The 22,576-nt window shown below is 42.2% G+C and overlaps 1 protein-coding gene across 5 annotated transcripts in view; it reads left to right on the top strand.

Annotated features, from left to right (window-relative positions):
• Positions 1–1,732: 1,732 nt before the first annotated feature.
• Positions 1,733–22,576, top strand: part of LOC139382347 (hypermethylated in cancer 1 protein-like) — an 86,625-nt gene continuing 65,781 nt past the window's right edge. Inside the window, exons 1-2 of one of the 5 annotated variants that reach the window (XM_071126320.1) lie at positions 1,733–1,908; positions 10,167–20,793. In XM_071126320.1, coding sequence (XP_070982421.1) covers positions 10,184–12,370 — 2,187 coding nt within the window. In that variant the 5' untranslated portion in view covers positions 1,733–1,908; positions 10,167–10,183 and the 3' untranslated portion in view covers positions 12,371–20,793. Of the gene's footprint in view, positions 1,909–4,298; positions 4,520–10,150; positions 20,794–22,576 lie in introns of those variants that run through there. The other 4 variants (XR_011628631.1, XM_071126318.1, XM_071126321.1 and 1 more) reach the window with 4 other exon arrangements.

The following is a 22,576-nucleotide window of genomic DNA, read 5'->3' as shown; positions in this document are numbered from 1 at the left end:
GCAACGCTGTTGTGTTTTTCACATTCAACAGCTTCCTGTATGCATGGAGAATGGTTCACCACCCAAAGGACATCTAGCCAACTTGACAACCCTGTGGAACGCTTTTGATACCTTGTAGAGTCCATGCCCTGACAAATTGAGGCTGGTCAGGGTAAAAGGGGGAGCAACTCAATATTAGGAAGGTGTTCATCATGTTTTGTCAACTCAGTGTAAGTTTGGAGGTGTGTGATTTAGGTGACAGCAGACCTTTTGGTGCCTGGAGCTTTTTAGCTGCTGCAGCTCAGCTTCTCAATGTCTGGTTCCCAAGTGTGGTTCTGGAGGAAGTGGCTCTCTCACTCACAGAATATCAATGAATAAAATGGTGTATTCCCAAGTTAAATTATTGTATGAAAATGTATTGAAACTAATAGATCCTCAGATGGCCCATATTCTTGTCTGATTCCATTCTGCCCACCTCTGTGACCAAGGTTATCAACAGTTCATCATGGGAACCTGGAAGTGAGCGAGACAATACCTCCTCTCCTCCAGGCCGGGTGACTTTGACCACTCTAATGAAACAGCAGCCAGCAGCATCTTGAACTTGGATAATACCAAGAGGAAGACCCTCGATCAGAAGATTGTCAGCTGCTATTGTGATTGAAATACCACAACACACGTAGGCTGAGACATGAATAGGCTTCTGCCCGGTAAGTGTCCTACTAAATCAACATCTTTTGTCTAAAGAGCAGCAACAAGATAATGACGGTGAAATAATCAGGGATCCGTCCAGTGGTGTTCATAAATACCTGTAGCAGCTCTTATCATATTGACATGGTGTTGGTCAGACAATGGGAGGATTGGGTGTTGGAGGGAGCAGTCACAATCCACAGCAAGGCTTATGGAATCGTCTATAGGGAACGGTTGAGTCGTTATGATCATTAAAGATAAGACTATTTTGGTCAATCAGGGACTTTCAATCAACTAAATTGACTTTATCAAATGTCTTATGGAAACCTTGTTGATTTCTGTCATGCAAATAGGTATTTAAAAAAAGACACCTGCTACATATTTGGTAGTTTTACCTGTGTAAAACATTGTAAGCAGGTACATTTTCATTTCAAATAAGAAGTTCAGACAAATTGGCATATCATTTCCTGTTCAAAATAACATTGTCTAAAATAGAATGGAAATGTTAATATGAACATTAATGTAATATTAACATCAATGTATCTGCTTTCAATAATTAATCAAATTTAGCAAAAGAAGGTCATGTTTTTGGTACAGTTTTAGATATTTTCCAAATTATGGCTTGTATAGAGAGTTATGTACTGTGCCCGTCTTTACCAATGCTTGTGCCATTGAGGGAAAAAATATCACATCAGAAGGTCTTTACTGACGGGGGTGATGTATTCTATGAGCCATCCATTACACTGGTATGTCTGGTAATACAGTGAATCTGACAGAAGAAGTTCACATACAGCTTAGAGTATGGAGAAAATATATACACTGAAATGGCAAAGCAAGTGTAATATCGATTTTTCTTAATTCCAAATAGAATATAAGCACAGTGCAAAGTAACGGGTTTAGCAGTGAATGACGGTAACTTTAAGCACAAAGGTTGCTGCGCACATTACAACCTAGAATGCCAACCATTGGGTGTCGCTGTGGGCGCATCCACCAGGCCATCAGCCCTGGTCTGATCGGACCTCGACCAAATCTGAAGAGGTGTCGATATAGTACTATTGCACGTGAGAAATAAAAGAGCGTGCAGGGCAGAGAGAAAGGACGAACGGTGATAGAGAGTAGGAGAAAACAAGAAAGAGGTTGGTAATAGCACGGAATTTTAGGCGAGTAAGCTTGGAAGTCTGGATGGGGGAATCCCGAGGAGAAGATTTCACAAACGGCCACGACACCAGACATGAGTCCGAGGTGGGTAAATGACAGTTGGGAGAGCGCGCGATGGCCTCCGCTAGCCTCATGAATATTTACATGGCGTCTGCATACTTATCGCGACTTCAGGTGCATTCAGTCAGTGAAGCCAATACGAGCTCTCCTACTTATGTATATATTTATTTACTTTTGAACAGTTGTCTGTCTGTCAGCTGGCAAGTATAGACTTATTAACATACCTGACGCCTAAATTATATCGCATTTTAAAAGCTTTCAATTATTCTGAGGTTGTTTAGGGGTAAATGTAAAACAAAATCTCCCGAGAATGTCTCTCAATCTAAAGTTACTTACTTTTCTTTGAAGGATTCGAGAGAGGAAACGTGCCTTACTAATTCAAAACAAACGTGTTTAACTTAAGATGTTTGTGATAACGGCAAAAGGACAATTTGCAGTGACAACGGTTTACAATTAGTAGCCAAAGATTGGTATACCTACAGTCAATTGGTAGAATAAATATATATCATTTGACATATGCTCAGCTTCTAAAAGTTTTAGAACTGATGTAAATTAGAAAAGTTGATTGAGATGATTTTCAGACTGTCAGCCAACACTGCAACTAGGCCCATTGCTGTGTATTAAAAATAGCAAAGGCTACAATCATTTGTTATTGTACATGATCAAATTCAGAACTGTGTACTGCGTGTGGAACACTGAAATCACTGTAGGGCTGAAGACAAACAAAACTTCATAAAATACCTAAACAACCCTAACAGCTGTCATGATTAATATATATTTAACAAAATTATGAAAATGCAACATGTAAAGTCTTGGTCCCATGTTTCATCAGCTAAAAACAAAAGATCCCAGAAATTGTCCATATGCACAAAAAGCTTATTTCTCATATTTTGTGCACAAATTTGTTTACATCCCTGTTAATGAGCATTTCTCCTTTGCTAAAATAATCCATCCAATTGACAGGTGTGGCATATCAAGAACCTGATTAAACAGCATGAAGAGTATCCGTCTGTAATAAAGTTAATTTGTGGGGGAAACTTATCCTGCCCTATACCCTCGCATGGTTGCACCCTTGCCCAGTCATGTGAAATCCATAGTTTAGGGCCTAATGAATTTTTGACTGATTTCCTTGAATGAAGTTTCACTCAGTACAATCTTTGAAATTGTTGCATTTTTTTGTTCAGTATATTGTAATTATTTTGGGGCTAATTTACAGTAGCCCCAAAGTAGGTACACTTAATCACCTTTTACTGGGTGTATATGTAGCTTACCCCAAATGTAGAGGTAGGTACCTTTTCCGCTCCAAAATAAGCCCACGTTTTACGCATGAAAACAAATTACGTCAATGACTACACTACTAGGCTACTATATAGTGTATGGTTGCAGGATTACCTTATAAAGATATTTGATGGATAAATATCAGGGGACAGAGTTCTGCTCTTCCCCGCCAACCTCTGTCAGTGCTCCGAGTGTCGCAGGATATGGGCCGTGGCAGTCTACTGTCAGCTCTTGTCTGCTTGTCTTTACCTGAGCAGGTGAGACTCATTAGACATTATGCTACAATCAGTAGACACCAAACTCTAACGATGAAGTGACTCTAAGTTAGCCAATGGGGGTTGGACTGTAGAATGTCACATCCGTATAGGCTATCAACGGTTTACCCACTAGGACTAGTACACAATATCAACAGCACATTTTAAACTATCCAGTGGAGGCTGCTGGGGGGAGGATGGCTCATAATAATGGCTGGAATAGAGTCAATGGAATGGCATTAAACACATCAAAGACATGGTCTCCATGTGGTTGATTCCACTCCATTGACTTCATTTTAGCCATTATTATGAGCTGTACTCCCCTCAGCATCCTCCACTGAGACGGCATAGGATGAACCTTATAAGTAGGTTTAATTGAAATATCCATGAACTAAAAGGGTGTGTTAAAGATCAGTTTCAGTCAAATGGTATATGAATAAACCATCCATCATCTATCGGTGTGTAGGCTATTTCCCCATGGTCTAATTGTTGACAATAAGCATTTTTTTACGGGTCTCATATGTCTCCAAACTTCAGTTCAGTGCGAAACTGTTGTGGGATATACAATAAAGGCCTGTCTCTTTAAGACGAAGTCGCGATGTGTTGTGAAGTTCAAGTTGGGGTCAGTTGAATGAAGTTCCTGCCCTCGATTTTAACATTGAGTTTTATTATAGACTGACATCACACGGGGTGCTAAAACACTTACGGCGCCTTTTATTGAGGCTCCATTATTGCGCGTTATAGCCTCGACACAAAAAAATAGCCGAGGAAATTACTAAAATAAAACAGGAGGAAACTGATGCTGGACTAAGCACGTATTTTTTTGAAGGAGGGAATGAGAAAGAGAGGGGAGGGGCAGATAGAGCGAGGGAAGGAGGACACAGAGAGAGAGAGAGAGAGAGGGAGGGAGGACGGACGGAGAGAGTAACAAGAAATTCATAGCAATTAATAATAAAAAGTTTTGGCAGTCGTGCTTGGAAAACTGGCATGGTTTTTGGAGGCTGGCAGTTCAAAGTTGAAACGTCAGAAATTACTCCAAAAGACTGCTGAGATGATCATTAAGGGAGACTTAGATCGGGTGGCAGAAGAGATCGGGCATCCAGGTAACGTTTCAATACCAGCTTTTTAAAGACCACTACAGTTACAGAACAGGCAAAATTATTGAGACCAAATATTGACAATATTTAACCTTTTAGCGATTTTAATGTGAACATAGGGGGTTTATCGCGGGTTCAGTGTTTGGTTAGTGTTTGTGTATTTTAAATGCAAATGAGGAACTTTTAAAATCATAGTAAAGTTTTCCTAATTTTGCGATGGAACCCATTAGTTAATCGATTTTTATTTGTAACAAGACATGGTTGCTTAAAGCCTTTTGTTTGATTCAAAAATTCTCAGCTCCAACAAACTACGAATAGCCTACACAATTGTATCATGTTAAATGGATCACTGGACTAAATTCTATATAAACTATAACAAGGTAAGATTTATATTGGATTATTTGCTGTTAATTAGGCCTAACCTATATGTCACCTATTGTCATCAGATGGTGTAGTTCAGTCTCTGGGTGTTCAGCATGATGCCTCATCCTCAGTCAGTCAGTGGTATTGATGCAGTGGGTCTCGGTGCTGCGTTCACCCCCCTCCACCACAGTGCAGCTATAGGTCACAGCTCGCCTAACATCGGACTAATGAAGGGTTCATGGTGCTTCACATGGAGTTGATTCGATTTTAGCCAGAGCGATGACGGCTTTATCTGTTCCTGTTCTGTTCTTCTCCCAACCCCTCTGCACTTTGCTATGTCAACATTTAAGTGATGTCGTTTATCAAAACATCAATCACAAAAATATTGACAACACATTACGCACGTATAGGCAGATGTCATAGGATATCACTAATTTACAGCTATTTCAATGAAGTGTAGGGCTGCTTGAATTTTCCGTTTGTACAATATTTGCGGAGATTATTTAATGTAGACTCATGGCTATCAGACTGAGTTAACGACGGGTGACGCACTATAGAAGTCAGGGATGGTTTTATGCGCGTTGAAGTCTTGTGATTTGTCTAATGCGAGATTTAAGATACCTAAATCATGTATATCATGTCGTTTTGTTGTTGTATCCTATCTTTAAAGAAATCAGCCTATAAGCCTGAATAACAAATTACTTCTCAAATTGTCAATATCTTGATAAACGATGTATTTAATAAGATTTTTTTATTTTATCTATAGCCTAATGAACGCATTGAGTAGGAATATAATTAAATTTTCTGAAGAAGTTGACAGGACTCAGAAGTAGGCGAGTCTATTTTGTTAAAAGGGCAACTTTGAGTTTGTAGGCCTACTTCCCATCTCGGTGTGTATTCAATAACATCTATTGATTGAATTAAGACATGATTGCACAAAACTAGACTTTTCTTTTACAACTTTACAAACTTTACTGCAGGCAAAATACCTTTTAAAAAAGGAGGCACATTTTTTTAAATAAGATTTGTTGGCCTATCTCATGCAAGCTAGTGGTGACAAGGAAACTAACAGCCAGAACATATTTTTAAACAAATTAAACATGTAAAACCTATAGCCTGTGAGTTATTTTTTTAGGAGGCCCCTTTAATAAAGGTGATCGTGTGCACTTGTCTCCCGTCGGGATTATGAATGGATGTCTGGGGGTCTCTATTCTAGAGAGATGAGGCGCGCAGATCGCGAGTTTCAGCATTTGAAATGTCCCTGATAAGAAAGTCAACGACATAGCGAATCAATCATCATAACAAAGGTAAAGGCAAGGTTGCGTTGATAAGGTGGCAGCCTCGTTTTGACGGCTGTCTAAAACTACTCACTTTTCTAGCCTTCTGACTATAGAGGAAGTGTAAAAAGCAAATGTCTCTGGCCTTATCTAAAATTCGATACGTCTCCCTGCACTGCTTAGGCTAAGCGCAGGACACCCACTCTTTAGGCTACTTTCAAAGCCTCAATTGTAGTTGTCATTAAATAAGGTTTCATGCTCTACTGCGTTTATACATCCCATTCACAAAAAGTTCGTGCCACGTAAAGGCTTTAGAGCTCAGTGTCTCACTGTTTTTTCCTTGTGGTTTGACAGCAATGATATATACTATTTCACAGCATGAAAACAAACAGTTGAACTATTTCTCCAAATATTCGTTGTTAGTCGAAACCTCTAAATACATTAATTTAGAATAGACTAAATAAAGCATAAATAAAACAAAATTAACATTTCATTTGCTATCAATAAGTATGTTTTCTTTGCAACTTCATGAATTATTAAGTGCCTTAACTAGAACATTCTCAAACGAAAAAATACTACACTGATTAACGTGTAAACCTATATGCATACAAAGTCGTAGGCAGGCAGAATGTGTGGATGGGAAGTGTGGAGGGTGTTCTTAACTCAGAGCAGAACCCCTCAGCCTAAACTCAGCCTCAACCCCAAACAGAGCAGTGACAACGCAGACACAACACAGGTATCATGGATACCAAACTGTCCCAAAGATGACTCAAGTGCGGGTTTTCAAAGAAGTCACCCTTATACCAAATATAGCATTCACCTACAACCACTTTTGTGATGATACATGTTTCACATTATTTTAAAACATGTTTACTAATTGAGCATAAACAATGAGAGAGAGAGAGAGAGAGAGAGAGAGAGAGAGAGAGAGAGAGAGAGAGAGAGAGAGAGAGAGAGAGAGAGAGAGAGAGAGAGAGAGAGAGAGAGAGAGAGAGAGAGAGAGAGAGAGAGAGAGAGAGAGAGAGAGAGAGAGAGAGAGAGAGAGAGAGACACCTATTTTGAGCACGTGAATTATATTTGAATTGTGAACATAACCGTCCTCTGAGATGCCTTTTAAGACGTTTGATTGGTTTAGTGGATTAGAGAGCTGTCTTTGATAGGCCGACAAGGGGATACAGTAACTCTTAATGCATGACTAAGGTTTTTAATAGGCCTACATTATTTATTTTGGTCACTACTTTCTTATCTTTTACTCGACGTCTTGAGAGAAAAAACAATGTGCATATTCTACAAATTCTACAGATATGACAGACAGTTCATTCGTTCATTCTAACTGGATGATCATGCTAATAATTTGAATTCGTTTTTTTTCTTCACTGAACGCGTTAAATGTGTTAATATTATTTGTATAATTCATATATCCAAACGACGCTAAAAATGGCAAACCCGCCGTTACACATAGGCTACAAGCGCTCGTGTGTGTGCACGTGCGTGTTCCTGTGTATACTTGTGTGACATGATAACGATAGCAATCAAACAAACGGAAACGAGCCCAAACAAAGTATAGCATCATTGTGCCATACACACAAGCCCACTCTCTTGCTGCTCGTTAGACAGATGAGATGCGCAAGTAAATGTGACAGTTTTTCCAGAATCTAAAAAATGAAATCATAACTTATAAATATGCCTGCTATATTTTTTCCTCTACCATTGAAACATTTAAGTAAAACCCTCTTTATAATTGAAGGCTGGCGTCCCATAAGGTGGTGGCATGTTTCTCGACGCGCAAAAAGGGGACAGTGTAGCATAGAGCTCTGTTTCATGCCGCCGTTTTATTCTCTCAGGCCGTGTATAGCGTGTTGTGACAGAACAAAAGTGTATGGTGCACTCCCATTCACCCTGGGGAAACATCCGCGCCTGCCCAAACCTCATGCGTAAAAGCCTATGAGGGCTGCGCCTTGCGCACAACGCACCAATCGAGTAGCACGGTGTCTAGATATATAACTGAAATCCTTCACGATGTTAATGTATAACTTACCCATCGCTTTGAATATCAATTCTCATCTGAGGCATATTGAATTACCTGTTCCTTTTTTTGGATTTGCTCCTCATATCGTGGAATTTCTAGTAAAATACGACCTGGGAGAAATGAAAGACAGCAGCGTTTAAGAGAGCAGCAGTGGCAACCTGTAAATGGTTAGGTTATGATTATTATTACACCAAAACGACACAATTTTTAAAATTGCTACGTTCCTTTTGGGTAATTCTAAACATATCACCTCAACTACACCGCAAACTCATTAAGACTGAGGTGTGTCTTTAAATGATAGGAATGGAAGGCTATGAGACAGCCAGGGTATACAACTCTGTATAAGAACCACATACACTGCTTTTCTTTAGATGAATGCCTTGGTATGTTTATGTGTGGTGTGCAGTGGGCTTCCAGGGCCTCCATGTGGGCAGAATAGTGTCTTAAGGAGGCCTCAGTCGGTAATTAAATGTCCACTTTCAATTTCATGCATCAGTCCCTCTGACTGGGGGCTTATAGTCAATGAAATAAACAATAAGAGGATGAACTTATGTCAGGAAGACCACGGTCGGACATATTTATTCAGTTGCTTGCTTCCCATCAGTGAGACCAAGCCCTTAGGGACAGTTCCAAACTGTTTCATCTCATCAGTAAAATATCCTCAGACTCCAATGTTTGAACAATACATCCTGCTAAATTTGTTCAGTTAATAATGTTTACTTAAGCCTTAGTACAACAATACACAACTTTGTGTGTGTGTGTGTGTGTGTGTGTGTGTGTGTGTGTGTGTGTGTGAAGCATTTGTGTCCATTACAATTCCAGAGTTAATCTCAAGTTAAAGCATTGGAGCTTTAAAATGTCTTGATTTACATCCTGTGTGATCAGAGTTCCTTATATGACTGGGCCGAATGGGAGCTCAAAGACACATCTTTTTTTGGACTCGTCTTCTGCCTCCACAGGTTTACAGTATACCTGCTGTTCATCATACTTGCAAAATGTTCACTCCGCTTTGTTTAAAACACTGCACACACCACCTCTGGAACATTTCTTATGGAAGCCGGCAACACGAAAACATATCCATATCTGTATCTTTATTTTTCTCACTCTCAGCATTTCAGTTTAGGAAGTGAATGTGTACACTTCAGTTTAGGAAGTGAATGTGTACACTTCAGTTTAGGAAGTGAATGTGTACACTTCAGTTTAGGAAGTGAATGTGTACACTTCAGTTTAGGAAGTGAATGTGTACACTTCAGTTTAGGAAGTGAATGTGTACACTTCAGTTTAGGAAGTGAATGTGTACACTTCAGTTTAGGAAGTGAATGTGTACACTTCAGTTTAGGAAGTGAATGTGTACACTTCAGTTTCTGATAATGACAAAACCACGTCAACTGCTGCTACAGCAATAGCTCACTTTTATAGAGTAACTCCTATGTGTGCTGCCTTTACTGTAAATCTGGAGCCTATCTGTTCATTTTTCCTTACATGGAATCATTACGATTCATCAAAACCAAGTTAAGTAATGGGATACAGTGGCAGAGTTCAGCTAATAGCAGGGTTGGGGTCAATTCAAATTGAAGGCGGTCAAATTTGGAAGTGATTTTAATTTTAAAATTCAAAAATGTATTAAAAAAATAAATAGTTTATGCTCCTCAGTTTATTGGGAAGTTATTGAAAATGGATCCTGTTTTTTTTTCAAATTTCAAATTGTTTTTTAAGTTTACTTCCTAAATTGACTGCTTTAAATTCGATTTGAAGATGTAGATTTGAGTTCACTTTATTTATTTCTAGTATACGGATGCCAAATCAGACCCTTGTCAGCACTGTGCTTCGTTTTTAAATGTCTCACTTAAAGAGATAAAAAGAAGACAAAAAGTAATTGGGGAATGTGCCACAATATCATGCAAGTATATTAGGAAATATAGGAACTATATACAGTAGATATTGACTGGCACTGCATGACGTTTACAGATATCTGCTGTTTTAGGTGGCGGTCTGACGACGATGCTCCATGCCATGGAAGTCCCAAGTCATGCTAGACACCTCCTCCTGCAACTCAACACCCAGCGCACCAAGGGCTTCCTGTGTGATGTCATCATCGTGGTGCAGAACGCGTTGTTCCGAGCCCATAAGAATATTCTGGCCGCCAGCAGCCTCTACCTGAAGTCCCTGGTCGTCCATGACAACCTCATCAACCTAGACCACGAGATGGTGAGTCCCGGGGTGTTCCGGGTCATTCTAGACTACATCTACACGGGCCGTCTGACGGAGGGAGACCCCAGCTCCCCAACAGAGCCCAACCTGGGGGCCGTGCTGGCTGCAGCTAGCTATCTGCAGCTGCTGGACTTAGTGGCACTGTGTAAGAAGAAGATGAGGAGAAATGGGAAGTACCATCTCCGCCCCACTCCTGCCTTTCTGCCCTATGGGAAGATGGGCCCCAATAGTTTGGGTTTAGGGGGAGGGGGCAGGTATCGGGTGTCCACCCCTGTTATTCAGTCCTGCTACCCAGGGGGAGTTGTGAACACCCACACGCCCCGCGCCCCACCACTAGAGGAGCTGCCACCCCACCCCCATGCCACCCATGCAGGGGAGTTGTATGCCCCCACCTCCTCTCAGGGCCCTCAGGTGTTCCCCTCCACACCCTCAGCCCTGCCTGCCCAGCCCAGCCTGCGCCCAGCTCACTCTGACAGGAACTGCTCCCCCATCTATGTCCTGGACCTCTCCAAGGAGAGCCCCAACTCCCAGTCCCAGAACACTCCCTCCCACCCCCACCTGGCCCACGCCCTGCCCCACCACGATGAGGAGCGGGAGGGGGGGCTGAGCGGCCGCACCAGCCCAATGCCGGGGAACAATGGCGGGGCCTACCCCACAGAGAAGATGGAGACAGCTGATCAGGCTGGGTCTCTCCCACCTCATTCTTACCCCCACCTTAATAAGCCCCTGGGGCCCCACCTGCCCCACCTCCACCGCTCCAGCTCCCAAGGTCCAGACCACTACCCCTGCCCCCTCAGCCCCGACACCCCCACAGAGGCTGGAGAGCCCAGCAGGGAGATGGGCAACATCTACCGCTGGGTGAAGCATGAGCCACTGTCATACACAGCTGAGGATGAAGAGGATGACGAGGATGAGGAGGAACGGGGTGGAAACGGAGACCAAAACCACCAGCATCACAACCACCATCACAAAGCAGGGGAGGAGAGCGATGATCGCTACCGTAGGGTGGGCTGTGATGGGGAGGAGGAGAAGAGTGGCTCAGGCAGTGAGGGGACAGGCAGTAGTGAGGGTCGACCATCACCCACAGTGGTCATGGGGAGGTTCCACCTACCCTACGAGCCTGAGAGCTTTGGGGACAACCTGTACGTCTGCATCCCCTGTGACAAGGGCTTCCCCAGCTCTGAGCAGCTCAACGCCCATGTGGAGACCCACACAGAGGAGGAGCTGTACTCTGGAGGGGAGATTGGCAGCAGCAACCCCAAAAACAACAGTAGCAACAGCAATGGTAACGGCAGCCTGAACAGCCTGGAGGGGAAGTCCAGCCAGGTCCTGGGGGAGATCATCAGACCCTATCGCTGTAACTCCTGTGAGAAGTCCTACAAGGACCCGGCCACGCTGCGCCAGCACGAGAAGACCCACTGGCTCACAAGGCCCTACCCCTGCAGCATCTGTGGCAAGAAGTTCACCCAGCGCGGCACCATGACCCGCCACATGCGCAGCCACCTGGGACTCAAGCCCTTTGCATGCGACCACTGTGGCATGCGCTTCACCCGCCAGTACCGCCTCACAGAGCACATGCGCATCCACTCCGGGGAGAAGCCCTATGAGTGTCAGGTGTGCGGGGGCAAGTTCGCCCAGCAGCGCAACCTCATCAGCCACATGAAGATGCACAGCAGTGGGGGGGGCGGAGGGGCTCTGACGGCCGACGGAAAGCTGAAGCTGGACTTTTCGGAGGGGATCTACCCACTGAGTAAATACGCAGCAGAGCACCTGGGGCTGAAGCAGGAGAAGGCTTCTGAGCTGCTGGCAGAGCATGCCATGGAGAGCATGTTCCCGTTGTCCAAACTGGCAGCCGAACACCTGCGCCTCAGCCACCATGACAAGATGGATGTCCTGGGGGTCCAGGCCCTGCCCCCTCCCCCAGGGTCCCTCTCTGACTTTCACTCTCGTACCATTGAACGCTACTCCCCCAGCTAAAACCCTCTGACCAGTCACCCCCAGCAAGGCCTTGGCTACCACACAATCCTGTGGGCACACAACTTAACTTACAGTATTCTAATGTCATTCACCTCAACTCCATCAGTATCTGCACCTCAGACTAAGGCCAATACTTGGCCTAAAGAATGCCCACAAACTGTGTAGACTCTTATAAGTGCCTTTCTTTCCTAAGTTTGCATTATATGCATTTTAAAGATCTTCCTAGAATGAGAAACGTGCTATTTCTATTATATTTTGACCAAGGAATACCCACTCAAAACAGTGTAGTATTATGTATACGCAAACCACCGATCCAAAAACAAATTGAGAACCAAAGATCAATTTTTCTTTGTTTTTTGTACATAATGAAAAACCAAAGAAACTGTTGCCAGAAAGTGTTGTAATCTGACCCTACACCTGTGTACTAAATGTACTTTTGTACTACTACTATTGTAATTGTACATAAAATGGGAAAAAAGCACATATGGACAAGATTCAGGGCTCCTGTCCAGAACTGAAAGGACTGCTGAACAAAAGAAAAAGCCAAAGCTTTGGGATTTGCAATTGATTGGAACACTTTTTCTTAATTTCGTTTTTTGGGGTACTGGATTTTTCTCTCTATCTCCCTATCCAGTTTTACGCCATGCTCCAGCTGTTCTAGTCACGAGGGAGGGACTAACTGAAAACAGCATTCACTCCACCATTTAGGTAAAGTTATCTGTGCTTTGTTTTTCTACCGTTGTTATGTACTCTGATCATGATGTTGTGTACAGAGAGACTGATATTAAGTGACAGTAATAGTAGCTTAATGACTTGTACACTCAGTGCCATAACCCTTTGAACCCATAACCTCTCTTTATTCGTATTTTTCCAATCATATTTTGACTTGCATCCAGGTGCCTTCAAATTGTTATTGAGAAAGTAGCGAGTAGCACAACCCTGTGATCTCACAACTGGGACGCATCATGGTGCATACCCAACTGATGACACGCCAATCCTTCTCCATGGCTTTAACATCCAGTGATGTGGAGTGTAGACTAAGAATGGGTGTTGCCTGTGACGTGTTGTAATATACTGAACAAAGATATAAACGCAACATGCACCAATTTCAAAGATTTTACTGAGTTACAGTTCATACAAGGAAATCAGTTACTTGAAATAAATTCATTAGACCCTAATCTATGGATTTCACATGACTGGGCAGGGGTGCAGCCATGGGTGGTCCTTGGAGGGCATAGGCCCACCCACTGGGGAGCTAGGCCCAGCCAATCAGAATGAGTTTTTCCCCACAAAAGGGCATACCCCCTCAGATGATTCCGCAGGTGAAGAAGCCGGATGTTGAGGTCCTGGGCTGGTGTGGTTATACGTGGTCTGTGGTTGTAAGGCTAGTTGGACTTACTGCCAAATTCTCTAAAACAACATTGGCGGCAGTTTGGTAGAGAAATTAACATTATGGCAGCTATGTTGGGCATTCCTGCAGTCAGCCTGCCAATTGCACGCTCCCTCAACTTGAGACATCTGTGGCTTTGTGTTGTGTGACAAAACTACACATTTTGAAGTGGCCTTTTATTGTCCACAGCACAAGGTGCACCTGTGTAATGACCATTCTGTTTAATCAGCTTCTTGATATGCCACCTGTCAGCTGGATGGATTACCTTGTCAAACTGACAGGGATGTAAACAAATTTGTGCACAACATTTGAGCGAAATGAACTTTTTGTGCGTATGGAAAATATCTAGGATTTGTATTTCAGGTCATGAAACATGGGACCAACACTTTGCATTTTGCGTTTCTATTTTTGTTCAGTGAATTTACAATGGTGGGTACAGCTATTCAACTCACCAGAGGAGAGCACAGAGAGGCCATCCAAGTCAGTGCTGAGAGGCTTGAGTCAATTACTCCTAATCAGTCTCTATCAATAGCAGCAATTGCTCCTACACAGATGATTCATCAGCACTGACAATTGTCCCATTCTGAGCATAAATAGTACTAACCACGTTGAATCCTTTTGACCCATAGTAGTCTCAACTCTGACAGAGGGCTGTGCTATCATTGACAGGCCAAAGTGACTGCTCCGCTGCTGCCTTAATACACACACGTTCACACACACACAGGGACTGGGAGCTGCTAATGTGACGACGTTGTGAACATGAGAGCTGGGCGCTAGCTGCCTCTGACAGTGCTTTGCTCGTGGTGCGGCGGCAGGCCGCGCTGTCTGTGTGGGTGAACAGCACAGCCCAGCTGCTGGCCTCCCAGTCTTCCAGTAATCCCTGTGAAATCTCACATTCTCCCTGACAATTCACACTGTCTGTCGGCCTGACGGCCCATTTCATGCCTGCCATCCAGCCCCTCTGATCCACACCATAACAAGACACCCAAGCACTGCCGAGCCGAGTCCTACATCTGCCCTTCCCTGTCTCCCTGCTTAGGAGGCTATCAAACATGGCACAGTACAGTGCAGTGGCACGTCTCTATCAACTGATGAGCACTTATGGGTTTGTGGGTTGAAGGCACTTATTGTTTTGTTGTTAAATGTTTTAGAATGTTTATTCCAAAGAGCATGCTGGCTTATTATTTGTCTATGTTGTCGGACCTTATGTCCGATTGGAGTTTGTTGACCACTATAGTGCCAATGCCAACCTCAGTAGGTGAATGTGAAGACTAAAGCCATGAATGCACTGTGATAGACTTAGTGAATCTTAAAACCTTAGCTTGGAGACTGAGACAATAATCCCTACTATTGTGGGATTGTATTAATGTACAACATTAATTGAAGGGTTTTATTCTGTAGCATAATGAGCATATCAAGGTGTTGTTTTTCTGTCACATATTTTCTGTCTTGATTTTGAACCAAAGCAAAGTGAAACTGGTGCTTACCTCAGGACTGAACCCAGCATGGGGACGCGACGCTTTAGCTACACAGCAACCAAACAACACATACGTACAGGCAGACACACGTACACACATACGTACAGGCAGACACAGACACTTACATACATTATCATTTTTTATTTTGAGGGGACAATAGTCCTGTGTTAAACCTGTGGTTATTTCATGGTTATGAGATGTTTTACTTGTCTTATAATTCTGTTGATAACATGATATTAACATTTTCCTCTTATTTGAATATGCTGTGTACATGTTCCTTTTTACTGTCCTAGTAGAGGCTTTGTAGAGGTTTGACCAATGACGTTATCTTAATAAGGAAAAGTCAAGCTGGTGATTTTCTCTTACCTTTGGAAACAAAAGTGTTAACTTTAATTCAACATAATATACAAATGTAAATGTTGATAGGGCTTGTAAGGCAAGACATAAGGTAATACCTCTGGTTCCAAAGAAACGTATATACTGTCTATGTGAATTAGGTCTTTTATTTTTCACCCGAAGCCTTAATGTTTAGTGACGTGTTTGGTTGCACACCAGGAGTGATGTATTTCTCAGTATTTCCCTAAACAGATAAACAGTGGCTGGGCTCTGAGTGGATGAAAGCTATAGCCTCAAGTTGTTTGACCCATTTCTCTGGAGGAGGCTTTGTGAGCTGATGATGAATAAGGCTGTGTGTATTTATACACAAACACACTTTAATCCAGCTTGTTTTGGACTGCAGTACATGCAGCGGTTCCCAGCAGCCTACGTGAAACACAAAAATCCACACTTGGCTCCAAAGTTCATTTAGAAAAATAGTCTACATGGAAACTGTATGGGCACAGCTGTTTTGTTATAACATAAGAAAGTAGTTTAAATGACATGTGAATTGACAGGGGCAGTGGACAATATCAATCTTCGATTTATCATGGCAGTATGAGGTTGGACCACAGACATGTGAAGCCCCATAGACGAGAGGGAACAGCCCATTTGAAGTTGATGTCAATGGTGGGAATATAAATCTCTCCTGCTCGTTCTGTCTCTCATTCATTAGTTCACTCTCTCTCGTTTCCTTTTCTCGCACCGTTAAAACAAGAAAGAAATAGTTTCCACTGACACTCCAAATCTGTACAGGAAGAGAGAGGCAGATAATGTCCAGCGTTACTGTTCTGAAATGACATATAGGGGGGCAGAGTGTGTGTGTGTGTGTGTGTGTGTGTGTGCGTGAGTTTAAAGGGGGAAGTGTTGGTTTGTCTGTTTGTGTCCACATGCTATTTGAGTATATGAATGCCGGTTAATGTATGCTCTGGGAATAGTTCTGGTGTGAAGGAGAGCAGAGGAGTGAAGGAGCAGGAAGTAAACTGTTGGCTGGGCCTTAGCGTTGAGCAGGATGTGCAGTGTGTATCTGCTTGCAGACCGATAGAGAGACAGATGAAGATTGGGAGGGAGTAGGGAGGGAGAGGAGCATGGAGAGCTCAGCAGGGTGGACATAAGCCCATTGTTTAAATATGAAAGACTGATCTTAGTTCTAAACCTCGCCATTCAGAAAACATTAAGAGCCTCCCTATCTTTTTCCCTTCTTCCTGCCTTTTATTTATTTAAATTTTTTTCAGAAAACTCTTAACAAATTAAAGGTCTAATGAAGCTGTTTTTATTTAAATATTGCATCCTTTCTGGGTATTAATTAAGTACCTTACTTTGATTGTTTCAATCAAAATTATCCCAAAAAAATAGCTTCTTAGCAAAGAGCAATTTCTCAAGCAAGTCTGTGTCTGGGAGTGATCTGAGTAGGGAGGGGAAAATTGAAAACTAGCTGTTATTGGCAGAGAGGTTTGGAATTCTCTTTCTTATTGGTCTATTAACAACAACAAAAAATGTTTGAGCATGGCCTTATTTCTATTGCAGCATATTGGATCACTGTCATTCAGATTCCATTCACCCAGTTCAATGTAATGTGATAGGTTTAGGCTACTACATGATAATCAAATGTTCCCTTTACCCATCATGAGGTTGCTACAACCCAGCCTATGAATGAAAGTTTACAATGTAGGTGCGCACAGGTCGAGAGAAACATTTGAGGTGACACTTGCCTGTATCTAGCTGATCTAGGATGTAATCATTAGTCCAACAGTTGCAAACGAGAGTTTCTATTGGACAAATTCATGTATGTTTATCCCCGTTTCGTTTTTTTCAACAGAATCGGCAGAATGAATACACCCCTGATCACGCATAAACACAGTTCACTTTGATAGCAGCCATATTGTATTCCTTCTGTCATCTATGCACTCTCCTCCTCTCACCTTTTCCCTGGACTTCAATGCACAACACATCAGCTGTCTGTGACCAGGCGAAAAAACCTTTCCAAACCATATCAGAACCGCTACACACGGTCTACACTGTTGTCACCATATTAGCTAAAGTAACGTCCTAGTCAACATAGCTAATAGAACTAATGTGTTAGTAAACCCGCTACAATCAAACAATACGTTTACAATGTACAGTCAGTAAGCAGTTTACCGATGGGCCCCGGTGGCAATAAATGAGTAAAACCAAAAGCTTACCTTGAATGGGAAGAGTTCCAGTGTTGTGTTGGATAGTCATAGCCAGCTAGCCAACATAGCATCCCTCTGTTTGAGCAGGTTGTTTGAATAAACTAAACTAGCTAAGTAAGTGAGCCTGAAAAACATTACAAACTCTCTATCTCACCACATTGTATGCACTGCAGTGTTAACTAGCTGTAGCTTATGCTTTCAGTACTAGATTAATTATCTGATGCTTTGATTGGGTGGACAACATGTCTGTTCATGCTGCAAGAGCTCTGATAGGTTGGAGGACATCCTCTGGAAGGTGTCATAATTACTGTCTAAGTCTATGGAAGGGGGTGAGCACCATGAGCCTCCTAGGTTTTGTATTGAAGTCAATGTACCCAGAGGAGGACAGAAGCTAGCTGTCCTCTGGCTACACCATGGTGCTACCCTTCAGAGTGCTGTTGAGGCTACTGTAGACCTTCATTGCAAAAAAAGTGTTTGAATCAATTATTTGGTGACGTGAATATATTTTGTATAGTGTTATCTAAAAAGGATAACTTTTGAAATGTTTTACCATTTTTATTTTTATGAAATTCACTGAGGAGGATGGTCTTCCCCTTCCTTCTCTGAGGAGCCTCCACTGGTTCCCACAGTGGACCGGGTTGAATTAGAAGGGAAGGAGAGACTTGACACTTTCATTGGCCTTTATTACAAGCAGCTGCTTTCCTCCATTTATTCCCCCAAACTGCACTTTTCTGGAAAATTCATTGAATTATAATTTTTATTACCCTCGTGACCCCCTAAAACCCTCCTCAATCGCCTTTCCTCTCGCATGTTGCTTCCTCATTGTCCTCCTTTTCCTCTCTCCCCGATCCAACCACTGATCTCCTACTTTTTCTTCCTTTCGTTACCTCAAAGCACTGCTCTCACCTCCATCTGTCTCCCGCTCTCTTCTTGACACTCAGCACAAACCACTAGCCCACGCCGCCAACCCTCCTCCTCTACTCCTCCTTCCCTCTCTCCCAGGATCAAGTCGCTTCCAGTTGTTTTTCCTGCTGAAGAAGACAGTTGTCTAAATGTTTATGCGAACAACTACTTTATTTTTCTTAACACCCTGATCAAGTTCCAAAATGAACTTCAAAATTTGACGACGTTATTATGTGCTTGCTTTTCAAGTCCAGAAGTATTTTTCAAAGGAATATAAGAGACAGAGACCATCATTATTGAGGAAACGCAGGATAAGACAAGAAATGTTCAGAGGGAAATATGCTAAGAAAGATGCCAGTAAAGTAAACATGAGTGGATGAAATTGCACAATTGAGCCAGACCACAGCTCCACCAGCCAAGTCATGTGCTGAGATGGAGAGGGAGAGAAAGAAATAGAGAGAAAGAATGAGAGAGTTGAAGTACCAGTCATAGCTTAAGTAAACAACATAGAAAACTGAGTGGCGGTGAACTGCTGCATCGTCAGGTTTTCATGTTGGCGTCTCAGTCTGGGTGCCCTCAGCATTGGTGTCTTCTTACCAGGCCTTCAAATCATCACCCAGTCTCCACATGACAGAGACAGACAGTCTTTGTTGAAGCAGAGGAGGGAGTTGTGGCTGGTGGCTGCCCCATATCTTCTTCAGCGTGTTTTGCTTGGAGCGTTCTGTCTCCACCGGGCAGTGAAATAGTCAGACCGCAGACCTGATCAACAGACAAGACAGACTACGAAGACACCGTGTAATCTAGAATATCATATTGCCGTTTCTCAAGGCTTGACTCTATTAATATGATTCATTTACGGTACTTCTCCTAAAGTGAATTGACTGAAACAACAAACAACTTAACAGGAAAACACAACTATTTTGGTGAAAATAGCAGTTCCGTTTCGGATCTAATCTGGGGTCTAATAGTCATGTATGAGTACACAGATACACACAGACACAAACAAAATGCAGACACATGAACAAACACACAGCTGGATGGCAGACTGCCCTGTCACTGTTCATGACTGGCTGTTCCAGATTAGGTCAGATTTAATTAGGCTTCCCTGCTCCATTTGGAGTGTCAGTTCTTGTAGAAAAAGTCATTACTAAAGCAAAGGCAATGTTACTGACGGCCTGAACTGAACACACACTGAGACGCCTGCCAGAATGTCACAGAGCCGAGGGTCCACACACTCCTAAACACACTGCCCATTTACATTAAACTCACACACACAACCAATTTGATCCCATATAGAAATGGTGAATTTGGTCCATCATCTGATAAAGATTACTGGGGTGATTGAGGTGGAAGTAGAATTTGAATTTGTGGTTGCAGAGTAGGAAAGTTCAGCAGGTACGTAGACTGAATAGGGATAGACAGAGTAGGAAAGTTCAGCAGGTATGTAGACTGAATAGGGATAGACAGAGTAGGAAAGTTCAGCAGGTATGTAGACTGAATAGGGATAGACAGAGTAGGAAAGTTCAGCAGGTATGTAGACTGAATAGGGATAGACAGAGTAGGAAAGTTCAGCAGGTATGTAGACTGAATAGGGATAGACAGAGTAGGAAAGTTCAGCAGGTATGTAGACTGAATAGGGATAGACAGAGAAAGGGGAAGACAGAAGCACTGAACTTACAGTAAAACAACCAATTGACATCAGATATTATTCTGTCTCCAGGGAGATAATGGAACTTTATTTACCAAACAAGCACACCAGTATTTTTTTATTTTATTAATTTCAAATATAAACATTTTTTCAAGCGCTTTCTTGAAAATATAAACCAAGGTTTTGAATAGAAAGCAATACACAAAAAAACTAACAGTATGTTTCTACTTTACATGGTCAATATTGTTCTTATTTTGCTTTAGTGAAATGAATGTATTTATTGCATGTCTAAATGTTTTATAGGTCATTGTTTTGTGTACATTACAATTGTGTCTTAATAAATCATGTTTGATAAGGCTTTAATTTTTTTCAAGCCATTGTGAGAATTGTATGTTTTTTGTTTGTTTCTATACTCAAAATCAACTTGGCAATAAAAATGAATTGCATAATGGTTTCACAAAGCGGCTGTCTTCTCATTTGATTTTTCTAGTCACTTTTAAGGAATTAATCCATTCAAATCAATAAGATTGTCTTTCAGCACCTGGGCTCAATTCAATCCGTAGTGCAGAATATCTGCATTCTAGCACAGTTCACATTTAAAGGTCATTTCTGATTGAGCCGACATATGCAGCATTTACCGTGAATGCGTCTCCGCCACCACGGGAGCATTGCCTTTAATTGTCAATCTTGCTATAAAGCTGATCTTCAGTCCTACGGATTGAATAGAGCCCCTAGTGTTTTGTTGAAGAGCTTCACCGCAATGTGCCAAACAGTGGCAGCTCACACAATGCAGTCTGTGATTCGGCTTCCATCAAATACCTGAGATGAGTGAGATAGCTATTTTACCTTCCGAGAGACTAATCAAAAAGTGCAGCTTTTATCACCTGTGCTGGAAATATTTCATTGAGGTATCGCCGAATGTCAATGGTGATTACCTTGTATTTTTTTATGCATTCGGAAATAAAGACCAATGGAACAGAGACACGAACCTCATGTGAAAGTAAGAATTTCAGCGGAATCTCATGCATCACAGTAGGTCCATATGCAACACTGAACAGGTCAATTACCCTGTCAGCAAGAGCAAGAGCAGCCAGACGCACACATGTACACACACATGTACACACACACCATGTGTGCACGTTTCCTGATAGGCTATTCACAGCACATGTGAAATCATTGTATAATTTCCATACATATCGGATATGGATCCATAGCCAGCACCTTGCTATGACTTGCTTCTTGACATGGAAGAAAAAAAGAGAGAACGCTGTACCTGAAATATAGAGCTCTACTTGCACCACCAACTTCACGTTCAACGAATAGGTAGGTACATTATGACACAGAACATTCACACGGTCAGTGCCACAAAATAATCTATCTTCAAATACAGAAATTCACTATATACTGTAAATGAAAACTTCTCTTGGGTAATGAGCCAGCTCTGTTCTGTGATTTCATTGAGAAGCTCATATAGTGCCTTGCGAAAGTATTCGGCCCCCTTGAACTTTGCGACCTTTTGCCACATTTCAGGCTTCAAACATAAAGATATAAAACTGTATTTTTTTGTGAAGAATCAACAACAAGTGGGACACAATCATGAAGTGGAACGACATTTATTGGATATTTCAAACTTTTTTAACAAATCAAAAACTAAAAAATTGGGCGTGCAAAATTATTCAGCCCCCTTAAGTTAATACTTTGTAGCGCCACCTTTTGCTGCGATTACAGCTGTAAGTCGCTTGGGGTATGTCTCTATCAGTTTTGCACATCGAGAGACTGAAATTTTTTCCCATTCCTCCTTGCAAAACAGCTCGAGCTCAGTGAGGTTGGATGGAGAGCATTTGTGAACAGCAGTTTTCAGTTCTTTCCACAGATTCTCGATTGGATTCAGGTCTGGACTTTGACTTGGCCATTCTAACACCTGGATATGTTTATTTTTGAACCATTCCATTGTAGATTTTGCTTTATGTTTTGGATCATTGTCTTGTTGGAAGACAAATCTCCGTCCCAGTCTCAGGTCTTTTGCAGACTCCATCAGGTTTTCTTCCAGAATGGTCCTGTATTTGGCTCCATCCATCTTCCCATCAATTTTAACCATCTTCCCTGTCCCTGCTGAAGAAAAGCAGGCCCAAACCATGATGCTGCCACCACCATGTTTGACAGTGGGGATGGTGTGTTCAGGGTGATGAGCTGTGTTGCTTTTACGCCAAACATAACGTTTTGCATTGTTGCCAAAAA

The sequence above is a fragment of the Oncorhynchus clarkii genome, chromosome 24 (assembly GCF_045791955.1).
Source record: "Oncorhynchus clarkii lewisi isolate Uvic-CL-2024 chromosome 24, UVic_Ocla_1.0, whole genome shotgun sequence".
Classification (NCBI taxonomy): Eukaryota; Metazoa; Chordata; class Actinopteri; order Salmoniformes; family Salmonidae; genus Oncorhynchus; species Oncorhynchus clarkii.
The sequence above is the reverse complement of the archived record's forward strand: the minus strand, read 5'-3'. Positions and strand labels throughout refer to the sequence as shown.